Source organism: Diaphorina citri, unplaced genomic scaffold (genome assembly GCF_000475195.1).
Source record: "Diaphorina citri unplaced genomic scaffold, Diaci psyllid genome assembly version 1.1 scaffold207, whole genome shotgun sequence".
NCBI classification, from domain to species: domain Eukaryota; kingdom Metazoa; phylum Arthropoda; class Insecta; order Hemiptera; family Psyllidae; genus Diaphorina; species Diaphorina citri.
This window is the reverse complement of record NW_007377644.1, coordinates 164,078-176,811: the sequence shown is the minus strand read 5'-3', so window position 1 is coordinate 176,811 and position 12,734 is coordinate 164,078. Positions and strand designations below refer to the sequence as shown.

The window sequence follows — 12,734 nt, the reverse complement described above, 5'->3', positions numbered from 1 at the left end:
AACTATAGTTATTCATTTATTGAAGCAAAAATTTAGAGATACCTATTTAACATTTATTTTCTTGGTGGATGACATATTTTTTCTAGAGTTTGACCTGCACTGTACCGGATAACTGAAGTGAATGGAAACACGTCTAAGCGTATTTTTCTTTCGAAATCTGAAACTTTTTCTAAAGTCCATTTTCCCTCTTTTAAAAGAAAATACAGATTCTAAAAATTAATTCCCTGTTGCTTTTATTTGCTGACTGAGAGAATTTCGATAGAAAAATACGCGTTTGGTATGCATTTAGTATTTATTTATTCATTATTTATTTATTTTATGGATTTAGGATGTATGACACGCAATGTGACTTACTTGGCCATGAAAGGAACATGAATAGCTTCCCGATAGAGCTCGGTGGCCATCTTGGCGGAATCTTGAACATTCCGACAATCCATGAGCCAGAATCGGGCCGACACAGTGGTGGTGAATGAAACACAATCCTTGACAAACGTGAGCGGGGTGGTGCCTGTCACGTCTTCCCATTGAGCTCGGGCCGTGCCGCCTGAGGAAAAAGAAGGGGCCGGGAGTTTAGTAATTAGTGTCTGTGATGAGCTCATGTGTGGTCGTTAACTGACACATTTTGGTCCTGACTAAATTTAGCCGTACCAGTTTTAAACCGACAGATTTTGGTACTTCGGGCCGGATTTAATTTGGTTCCCTTGAAGAAATTTGTATTTCTGTTGCGTCAAGTCAGTCAGTTGTAGAAGAAGAGAAACAGAGAAGAGTGTTTTATCGTTGTTCTTTTTACGGTACATTTACATTAGGATGTATTCATTGAGCTCGGGCCGTGCCGCCTGAGAAAAAGAAGGGGCCCGGGAGTTTAGTAATTAGTGTCTGTGATGAGCTCATGAGTGGTCGTTAACTGACACATTTTGGTCCTTCGGGCCAGACTAAATCTAGCCGTACCAGTTTTAAACCGACACATTTTGGTACTTCGGGCCGGATTTAATTTGGTTCCCTTGAAGAAATTTGTATTTCTGTTGCGTCAAGTTAGTCAGTTGTAGAAGAAGAGAAACAGAGCCCAGTTTTAAACCGACACATTTTGGTACTTCGGGCCGGATTTAATTTGGTTCCCTTGAAGAAATTTGTATTTCTGTTGCGTCAAGTCAATCAGTTGTAGAAGAAGAGAAACAGAGAAGAGTGTTTCATTGTTGTTCTTTTTACGGTACATTTACATTAGGATGTATTGAAAGGTCATCAATAGCCATCATTAACCCTCCAGTTTTAAACCGACACATTTTGGTACTTCGGGCCGGATTTAATTTGGTTCCCTTGAAGAAATTTGTATTTCTGTTGCGTCAAGTCAGTCAGATGTAGAAGAAGAGAAACAGAGAAGAGTGTTTTATCGTTGTTCTTTTTACGGTACATTTACATTAGGATGTATTGAAAGGTCATCAATAGCCATCATTAACCCCATTTGACTCATGATTTGGTTCTTCGTTCTTTTTACGGTACATTTACATTAGGATGTATTGAAAGGTCATCAATAGCCATCATTAACCCCATTTGACTCATGATTTGGTTCTTTGGATCGGATTGCTTGTTTGATTACGACCTTGGGCGATAACACTCAAAACTCAGAAGTAACTAGTAGAAACATTTCGAATTATAATACAAGCACAGGTTTACCCTTCCTTCATTCTAGGATACCCAGAATCTTTTTGATAAACATATAAACTCGGCTTGTTTCAGAAACGAAATCGCCTAGCAAGTATTTTTTATGGAGGTCTAAGTGGAAAAAGGGCCAGTATTTAAACTTTAATTAACTACATAGTAGAAACATTTCGAATTATAATACAAGCACAGGTTTACCCTTCCTTCATTCTAGGATACCCAGAATCTTTTTGATAAGCTTATAAACTCGGCTTAAATGCTTGGTTGTTTCAGAAACGAAATCGCCTAGCAAGTATTTTTTATAGAGGTCTAAGTGGAAAAAGGGCCACTATTTAAACTTTAACCAATAAAATAAAATAAGTTGATAAGCGATTTTGTTTCAAGTATACATCGTGCAAAGTATTTGGAAGTAAGAATAAAAATCACTTTAGGAGAGAAAAGAAAAACTTGAGATTTCAAAGGCATTTCCTTTCCTTATAAAAAGTGGGATAAATACTCGTATCTATAAATTTTTGTCAGGCAAATACAAAATGTTGCTACCGGGACACAGGCTAAAATGGCTACAAAATACTAAAGTGAACTAAGCTAGGGGGTGTTTGCTTAAAGCAGTATTCAGGGGTTGAGCATTACTTTTGGAAGAAAAGTTTAATGTTTATACACAAATATTTGAAATCAATTACATCTAATTCCATGAGCTAATCAATTGAACACTGGGATTTACTTGATTATTGTTTTATAACAGTAAAAGCATACAGAGTTTCCATAAAAAACATTGTTCAATTCCTCTTACTACCTCAATGAAGGTCCCATCAAGTAAGAATAAAAATCACTTTAGGAGAGAAAAGAAAAACTTGAGATTTCAAAGGCATTTCCTTTCCTTATAAAAAGTGGGATAAATATCTATAAATTTTTGTCAGGCAAATACAAAATGTTGCTACCGGGACACAGGCTAAAATGGCTACAAAATACTAGAGTGAACTAAGCTAGGGGGTGTTTGCTTGAAGCAGTATTCATGGGTTGAGCATTACTTTTGGAAGAAAAGTTTAATGTTTATACACAAATATTTGAAATCAATTACATCTAATTCCATGAGCTAATCAATTGAACACTGGGATTTACTTGATTATTGTTTTATAACAGTAAAAGCATACAGAGTTTCCATAAAAACATTGTTCAATTCCTCTTACTACCTCAATGAAGGTCCCATTGAAAAAAATCATGTAAAAGGTCTTATGCTGAAAGAAAATTTACAACTATGAAAATATATCATAATATTGAAAGATTTTACAGGTTCTTCTTTTAGATAATCGATGATAGCATTCCGATAGACATGGTAAATAGAACTCCTAGAAATCTAGAGATGAAAATGACGTAAGAAATAGAAGCATGATTCAGAGGAAAAATGTTGTAATAGATAAGTGGGGTTATTTAAAGTGATTTCTTAAAAATAATAAATTACCTATAACTGTGTGGTTAAAAACAGGCTTTAAGGTAAAGAGATACAACATGTTTTTTATCTACACATTAAATTATTGGAAATTAGGAAAATAATTCTGAGACGTTTTTCTATGGCAGTCAATAAAGTAAAACAAAAAAAAAAGATATTAAAGTTTTCTTCCAAAATTTTGTTTAAAAAAATTGGTGCAAAATTATGATTAAATTGAAAAAAGTAAACAAATAAAAATAAGAAGCTTCCGTCAATCTTTTAAATCTCTCTTAATTATAGATTGATTTGATTGTGATTCGCATTTATGTGACCAAAATGATTAATGTAATATATTTTTGTTGATGAGCTGTACTTTTCATTTAAATGGTTAAAATATTGTCATGACATTGGGAAAGATATAAGAAGAGAAATAGAACTTGGCATTGAATCTACCTCATGCAAAAGAAGCGAAACAAATCTTCATTTAACTAAAATATAATTGAATTGGAAAATATTTTTGAAACTAGGGTGTAAAATATTAAAACATGATGGATAGTCATCATTTTCATTGAACTCATTTTGGTCCTTCGTACCGGATTGCCTACTCGCATCTGTGCAAGGAAATTCAAAATCGTAATGATTAGTTTCAAAAGTAAAATTGTAAAGCTGTTGACTATGAAAATAAACATGATGGATAGTTATCATTTTCATTGAACTCATTTTGGTCCTTCGTACCGGATTGCCTACTCGCATCTGTGCAAGGAAATTCAAGATCGTAATGATTAGTTTCAAAAGTAAAATTGTAAAGCTGTTGACTATGAAAAGAACAGGAGCTAAATGATAAATTAAAATGGTGATAAAATGAAAATGTGATGAAATAAAAGAAAGAACATTAAGGTGGGGTAGATTTCAAATAAGGGGAATTTCAGCCCAAACTTGAAAGGAAATATTTGAAAAATAAAAATAAATTTAAAAATAAAGTTACCTTTCAAAGATCTTTTCCGAAACACGCCTGAGTGATTACAGAAAGTTTTCAAATGTCATAATTTTCAGTGTGCAGCAAGATTTAGAAAACATAAAAAATGAGAAAAACGTCTCAGAATTTTATTAAAAGAGAAAAGAACGGCCTTATTTACTTCTAGACACTTTCCAAGGACTTTCATTGAGGTACATCGTAAACTGCAATTTCTTAAATATTTTCAGTGTGCAGCAAGATTTAGAAAACATAAAAAATGAGAAAAACGTCTCAGAATTTTATTAAAAGAGAAAAGAACGGCCTTATTCCTTATTTACTTCTAGACACTTTCCAAGGACTTTCATTGAGGTAAATCGTAAACTGCAATTTCTTAAAAATTAATCCCCCATATCTTTGAGAAAAATAAAATAAGGTTATTCCAAATGTGAAATGCATGCTGAGCTACATATTTTTATGGAAGTAGAGTTTGGTAAGGACTACAAGAACTTGTTGTTTCTACGGGGTTATTCCAAATGTGAAATGCATGCTGAGCTACATATTTTTATGGAAGTAGAGTTTGGTAAGGACTACAAGAACTTGTTGTTTCTACTTAGGTAGGTAGGTAGGTATACTATTTGAAATGCATGCTGAGCTACATATTTTTATGGAAGTAGAGTTTGGTAAGGACTACAAGAACTTGTTGTTTCTACGGAACTTAGGTAGGTTTGCTATTTTTCAATCATTGGTTTCCAAACTACATGAAAGTTATAAACTAATAGTTTTATCTTATGGGACAATTAGTATTTTCATTACTTTCTTATGAATATGAAAAGAACTTGAAGAAAAAGTATGTTCCTCCTACATAGCGCAAGGAAGGGAAACCCTAGAGTTCAATCTTATTTCCACATCTTATGAATATGAAAAGAACTTGAAGAAAAAGTATGTTCCTCCTACATAGCGCAAGGAAGGGAAACCCTAGAGTTCAATCTTATTTCAATATTTATCACGTTTGTCATCAGAAAGTGTAAATTATCGTTCCGAGAGCGAATCTCATCCGTTCAGGATAAAATCCACCCCAGGCGAAAATTGAATTCGCGATCTAGCGCTTACAAGGCATGCTATCTAGACGGGACACTTAATTTTTATCTGTCGAAATAAGCACAATTCGGCTTCGGCAATGGAGGAGTTGCAAATGGGTAAAAATTATTAACAAATGGTCAATTCCTATGTAAAAAGTTTTGAAAAATCCAAATCTGAGGTCAAAACTCCGAAAAAAATGACTGTAAAAGGTCGAAAATTCAATTTTTTATTTTCCGTCAGAGTCCTGAACTCTGACGTCAGACTTCAGGAGATGCGCTGAAACGTAAGCGCACAAACATGAATTGCGCAGAAATGCATGCGCACAAACAGATTAATGTGTTACCTGTGAGGGAGCTTTGCTCAGGACATTTTGATGTGACGTCATCGTGTATGGGAGCGTATGCTGTGACGTCAGAGTTCAAGATTCGGTTTCCAAACTACATGAAAGTTATAAACTAATAGTTTTATCTTATGGGACAATTAGTATTTCCATTACTTTCTTATGAATATGAAAAGAACTTGAAGAAAAAGTATGTTCCTCCTACATAGCGCAAGGAAGGGAAACCCCGGTTTCCAAACTACATGAAAGTTATAAACTAATAGTTTTATCTTATGGGACAATTAGTATTTCCATTACTTTCTTATGAATATGAAAAAAACTTGAAGAAAAAGTATGTTCCTCCTACATAGCGCAAGGAAGGGAAACCCTGTATTTTTTAAATCGATTTATCTCGGGATCTAAAAGTCGTAGAAGAAAAAGAAAAGTTCCCTAGTTCCTCATTTTTTCTGTTCTTTATTTTAGAAACCTCACCCAAGTAAGCGCAAATGACAACTGACCTATTGATTAATTTTGGATTGGAAACTTACTAGAGTCGGTGAGATACTGATATCGGGTCAGTTCGGACTCAGGTGTTACCTGTGAGGGAGCTTTGCTCAGGACATTTTGATGTGACGTCATCGTGTATGGGAGCGTATGCTGTGACGTCAGAGTTCAAGATTTTCCGGTATTTTTTAAATCGATTTATCTCGGGATCTAAAAGTCGTAGGAGAAAAAGAAAAGTTCCCTAGTTCCTCATTTTTTCTGTTCTTTATCTTAGAAACCTCACCCAAGTAAGCGAAGTCAGAGTTCAGGACTCTGACGGAAAATAAAAATTGAATTTTCGACCTTTTACAGTTATTTTTTCGGAGAGTTGACCTCAGATTTGTATTTTTCACAACTTTTTACATAGGAATCGACCATTTATTAATAATTTTTACCCATTTGCAACTGCTCCATTGATTAATTTTGGATTGGAAACTTACTAGAGTCGGTGAGATACTGATATCGGGTCAGTTCGGACTCAGGTAGACTGGTTTCAGGAATAATGTCGTCAGGTAGAACAATGTTAAGTACACAGATTGGCTGTTGAGGGGCCTCGCCTTTGGACACCTGAAAAACACAAAAGTATTAATAAATATGCACCTTACTCACGTTTCTGAAAGCAACCATCTATCTTGGACTTATTTTGCATACCCTTTTGCAAAGTGGAATGTAGAACAATGTTAAGTACACAGATTGGCTGTTGAGGGGCCTCGCCTTTGGACACCTGAAAAACACAAAAGTATTAATAAATATGCACCTAACTCACGTTTCTGAAAGCAACCATCTATCTTGGACTTATTTTGCATACCCTTTTGCAAAGTGGAAAGTTTTTAATGGAGCGCGAACCTTGTCTTACCCCCTTTTTTAATGTTGAATTTATCACTTGTAAGCAATTTAACTGAACATTGAAAACTTGTGTTATTGTAATAGACATGAAAAAATCAATGTAGACAAGTGCAAGGTACTTAGTAATTTTTGAGAGCATTCAACACCGATTCAATTGGAAACTGAATTAAATGCTTTTTCAAAGTCAATGAAACCCAATTTTGCGCAAGTATATTCTTTATTTCTTTACACCTAGGTATAAGTGGTTCTAGAGATAGAGCGATCAGTGTGTGAACTATGAAATGTGAATGAGTGAATGGATCTCGTTCTTATAATATAAGATTTCTTTACACCTAGGTATAACAGTGCTATTTCTTTGTTTTCTTCTTTCATAATTTCAAGGACCTTTAGAAACTTACCGAGTCCATCAAGATTCTTACCTTGGGTTCTCTCATGAACAAGGTTCGTCCAATGACGTCAGCATGGGGATCTTTAACCCGTACGGTGAAGGGCAGTCTATTCTCTCGGAAGGCGCGGAACCCTAATCTCAACTGATCCCCGGATTTGGTTACAGGCACCAGGTTACCGGCAAACTCCACGAATTGACTTTTGCCTTCTAGCACCTGGAATAGTTAACAACGAAATTTTTGATAAACCTTTTTTTCGATGAGACATGTAGTTTGTAAGAAAAAGAGACACCAGTACAGGCACCAGGTTACCGGCAAACTCCACGAATTGACTTTTGCCTTCTAGCACCTGGAATAGTTAACAACGAAATTTTTGATAAACCCATTTTTTTTTTCTTTTTTCGATGAGACATATAGTTTGTAGAACTTATTTAGAAAAAGAGACACCACAGGCACCAGGTTACCGGCAAACTCCACGAATTGACTTTTGCCTTCTAGCACCTGGAATAGTTAACAACGAAATTTTTGATAAACCTATTTTTTTTTTCTTTTTTCGATGAGACATATAGTTTGTAGAACTTATTTAGAAAAAGAGACACCAAAAACAGATTTGTTGAGTCCCACGAAAGCCCGATCAGGCTCAAAATCTAATCAGCAAAAATTTCTTTGTGTATTAAATGTTTTTGCCAAATTTCATTGATATCAGACAAAGAGTTTGAGAGTTTTGGTGAAACAAAACAACAGTCAAACAAAGTTATGAAAATCGTGAATTTAAAACTTAGAAGCTTAGAACTCATTTTGTCCAATATACAGCAGCCCAATATATGTCAGCTCAGTTCATAACCTGGTCCCCTGGAATGACAATATTAGGGTAGGCAATACTCGCCGAAAGCCCGATCAGGCTCAAAATCTAATCAGCAAAAATTTCTTTGTGTATTAAATGTTTTTGCCAAATTTCATTGATATCAGACAAACAGTTTGAGAGTTTTGGTGAAACAAACCAACAGTCAAACAAAGTTATGAAAATCGTGAATTTAAAACTTAGAAGCTTAGAACTCATTTTGTCCAATATACAGCAGCCCAATATATCAGTCAGCTCAGTTCATAACCTGGTCCCCTGGAATGACAATATTAGGATAGGCAATACTCGTCAGCCCAATATCAGTCAGCTCAGTTCATAACCTGGTCCCCTGGAATGACAATATTAGGGTAGGCAATACTCGTAAGTACATATTTTTTTTTTCCCGGTGATTAACTCTTACCTCTACATCTCTACTCTTGGCCACTTCAGTGAAGTGCTCCTGATGTTCAAGATTTGTCCAATATACAGCAGCCCAATATATGTCAGCTCAGTTCATAACCTGGTCCCCTGGAATGACAATATTAGGGTAGGCAATACTCGTAAGTACATATTTTTTCCTGGTGATTAACTCTTACCTCTACATCTCTACTCTTGGCCACTTCAGTAAAGTGCTCCTGATGTTCGAGGGTTTTGTCTTCCTTATCGTCAGTCATACAGAAGACTCTCAGTCGGGCTTCTAGCTGTTCGATTCTCTTGGCAAACACGACAAATCTGAGATGAGAAAACAAAGAGGTAACTATAGTTATTCATTTATTGAAGCAAAAATTTAGAGATACCTATTTAACATTTATTTTCTTGGTGGATGACAAATTTGTCTTCCTTATCATCAGTCATACAGAAGACTCTCAGTCGGGCTTCTAGCTGTTCGATTCTCTTGGCAAACACGACAAATCTGAGATTAGAAAACAAAGAGGTAAAAATAGTTATTCATTTATTGAAGCAAAAATTTAGAGATAGGTACCTATTTAACATTTATTTTCTTGGTGGATGACATATTTTTTCTAGAGTTTGACCTGCACTGTACCGGATAACTGAAGTGAATGGAAACACGTCTAAGCGTATTTTTCTTTCGAAATCTGAAACTTTTTCTAAAGTCCATTTTCCCTCTTTTAAAAGAAAATACAGATTCTAAAAATTAATTCCCTGTTGCTTTTATTTGCTGACTGAGAGAATTTCGATAGAAAAATACGCGTTTAGTATGCATTTAGTATTTATTTATTCATTATTTATTTATTTTATGGATTTAGGAAGTATGAGATGAGAATTTCGATAGAAAAATACGCGTTTGGTATGCATTTAGTATTTATTTATTCATTATTTATTTATTTTATGGATTTAAGATGTATGAGATGCAATGTGACTTACTTGGCCATGAAAGGAACATGAATAGCTTCCCGATAGAGCTCGGTGGCCATCTTGGCGGAATCTTGAACATTCCGACAATCCATGAGCCAGAATCGGGCCGACACAGTGGTGGTGAATGAAACACAATCCTTGACAAACGTGAGTGGGGTGGTGCCTGTCACGTCTTCCCATTGAGCTCGGGCCGTGCCGCCTGAGAAAAAGAAGGGGCCCGGGAGATTAGTAATTAGTGTCTGTGATGAGCTCATGAGTGGTCGTTAACTAACACATTTTGGTCCTTCGGGCCACACGTCTTCCCATTGAGCTCGGGCCGTGCCGCCTGAGAAAAAGAAGGGGCCCGGGAGTTTAGTAATTAGTGTCTGTGATGAGCTCATGCGTGGTCGTTAACTGACACATTTTGGTCCTGAAAGAAAATCTTAAATTACACTTAGTAAATAAATCAAATCTAAATGAAATTAGAAAATGCAAGTTGTAGATACTAAGGTATAACTGAAATATAGTATGGGTATTATTGAAATAATGGATAATTCATGCTGAATAGAATTAGAGAAAATTCAATCGTGTGTGGTAAGTTATGAGGAATAATGAAAAGTGAAATAAGAATAAGAAAAAGATGTGTTCAGTTTTACATATTTGGTTGTTGGTCAATGTTCTTAATCCTCATAAAAATTGAAAAATCTCTTTGGCACACAAAATGGACACCCGAAATTGACGATAGCCTTTTATAGGGGGAAAAATACGCTTTTATCAAGTACGATATAGCAGCAGCATTTGTGGCTGAAATTAAAAGTGGCCGTAAAATACACAATACATTGTTTTTTGTAACACACAAAATGGACACCCGAAATTGACGATAGCCTTTTATAGGGGGAAAAATGCGCTTTTATCAAGTACGATAGCAGCAGCATTTGTGGCTGAAATTAAAAGTGGCCGTAAAATACACAATACATTGTTTTTTTTGTAGGATATAAAAAGAGGATTTGAAAGTTTTACCTGTGATGCTGCAAAGGAGTCGGAGTGTAGGGGCATCACCAGAGTATTGGTTGATCATGCCCTTGTTGGCGGCTTGAGGTACTGGTATGGTGAGGGTTATAGGCTTGTGGAACTTCCGTCTTCTTGGTTCTATGGTCACTATAGGAGACACGGCAACTCGATTGCCAAGCAGTTTGGCGGTAATGTCGGTAGGAATCGGTTGGGCCTGCAAGAAAAATGGTCGGCTCAATTATAAACACGTCACAAATCCTCATTCGACAGTAGATATATTTTCCAATTAAAAAAAAAGTCAGTGGGATTCAAATATTTTTAATTGATAGGAATACTTGGAACAATCAAAGGCCCCAAAAATTGGTTTAAACTTTATTATTTTTTTTTTGTCTGAATCTAATGAATCCATCGAATCCAGATTCATTTTGTAAGAAAACGTGTTATTAAAATCCGAATTCAGTGAATGGGTTTTTAAATCTATCATTTTCAGATACTGGATGTTGATCATCCCTGCTTCAATGATATATCAAACAATCCACTTACCACATGTCAGCTGATTTTCCTTGGACATTGTGATCTTTTACTGGTGTTAGGTGCACTTGGTTTGTTTTATATTAGTAAACTAAAAATAAGCCACAACACAGTAGGTTAAACAAATTGCTACTAAATGAAGAACTTTTGTATTAGAAGGTATTTGAGGTTATTTTGACAGATTTGATGGGTACAGTCCATCTTTTACTGGTGTTAGGTGCACTTGGTTTGTTTTATATTAGTAAACTAAAAATAAGCCACAACACAGTAGGTTAAACAAATTGCTACCAAATGAAGAACATTTGTATTAGAAGGTATTTGAGGTTATTTTGACAGATTTGATGGGTACAGTCCGTATGTATTGGAAGATACTATTTTGTTCACGGTATTAGAAAGTACGGTCAAGTACTAACTCAAAACAAAATGATCATACTAAGAGCTGCCCATAGAAATGGTTTAGGAACTTTCAAAATAATCTCAAACCCTACTTTCAGTTAGTGAGAAATTAGACTAAACAAATGAGGCAATTGATGAAATTTTGGAATGCATAATAATTGATTTCATAAACCCTACTTTCAGTTAGTGAGAAATTAGACTAAACAAATGAGGCAATTGATGAAATTTTGGAATGCATAGTAATTGATTTCATAATATGTACATAATTTGTTTTCCTACATGGTTGTTTGAAGCAAAATAAATGAGAAAAGAGAATTGAGCAAACTAAAATGTGGATAAGAGACGGAACAGAAAGAAAAGCAAAGCCCGAATATGTTTGAGTAGCAAAACAGAACATATTTAAATTAAGAATGTTACATTCAAAAGCCAAACAGGTAAAAAAATAATACATAAATTATAAAGACACATTAGATGAGACAAAATGCTAAAACTCTAGGGTGTAGGACAAAACATAAATATTATAAATGAAAGATTTCTTATGCGAACCCTACGCTATATTATGACAGTCACGGAATATGGACATTATTATACCTATTGCATATGTCTCAAGTAAATTTCAGAATGATCTCATCAATATATTGATCATTGTCAATACAATTGTGAGCAATTGAGCAAATATTAATGATTGGACAGTTCAGTATAATCAAGATTTTGTCTGATAAGTCCAAATGGGAAATTCGTTTATCTGAGAAGTCTGGGGAAGAGATAATCTAAGCTGATGTAACAGAATAGTGTCTTTTATTGATTCCTATAACCTATCCGTACCTAACCTATGTCGATATTAACTACATAAACAAAACAAGTTATATTGAACTGTAGAGCTCACTTGGAAAAAGGGGCCTCTAAGGGCATCTTCAATTCTCCATAAACACAAGCGAGCCCAAAACTGAACCAAAAAATCCCCTTCAAAAAGTTGAACGTGTTCATCTAACTTTTCATTGAAATACGACAGGCCGTTCGAGAGTTATAGTGAAACAAATAAACTTACAGACAAACGAAATGCAAAATCGTCGATTGAAAACTTCGAACTCATATCGTTCGTTCAATGATAGCATAATCAAATGGAATGGACGCAGTAACTTTAATCCTTAGTAAATCAAATTTAATTCTAACAAAAGCACACATGGCCTTGATGTTTAGAGTGTAAATAAATAAATTTAACAAAGATTTTAATGCTGAGTATGTACATACAAAAATGAAGCTAACATTAACAGAAGTGCATCATTGGAAAATCCTTCCCCACACCCTAGTATGCCCCGAAGAGCAACAAGATAACCTTTGCCCTACAAATGCTGAAAATCCCCCCCCTTGCTACCTCTTTCCTATCG

The 12,734-nt window shown here is 35.0% G+C and overlaps 1 protein-coding gene across 1 annotated transcript in view; it reads right to left on the bottom strand.

Annotated features, from left to right (window-relative positions):
- LOC103505993 (ankyrin-3-like) overlaps positions 1-12,734 on the bottom strand; it is a 135,804-nt gene that overhangs the window by 21,706 nt on the left and 101,364 nt on the right. Inside the window, exons 23-27 of the mRNA XM_026821173.1 lie at positions 10,429-10,633; positions 9,439-9,628; positions 8,649-8,784; positions 7,245-7,427; positions 6,420-6,546 (exon numbers count right to left, since the gene is read on the bottom strand). Of these exons, the coding sequence (XP_026676974.1) occupies positions 6,420-6,546; positions 7,245-7,427; positions 8,649-8,784; positions 9,439-9,628; positions 10,429-10,633 (841 nt within the window). The remainder of the gene's footprint in view (positions 1-6,419; positions 6,547-7,244; positions 7,428-8,648; positions 8,785-9,438; positions 9,629-10,428; positions 10,634-12,734) is intronic.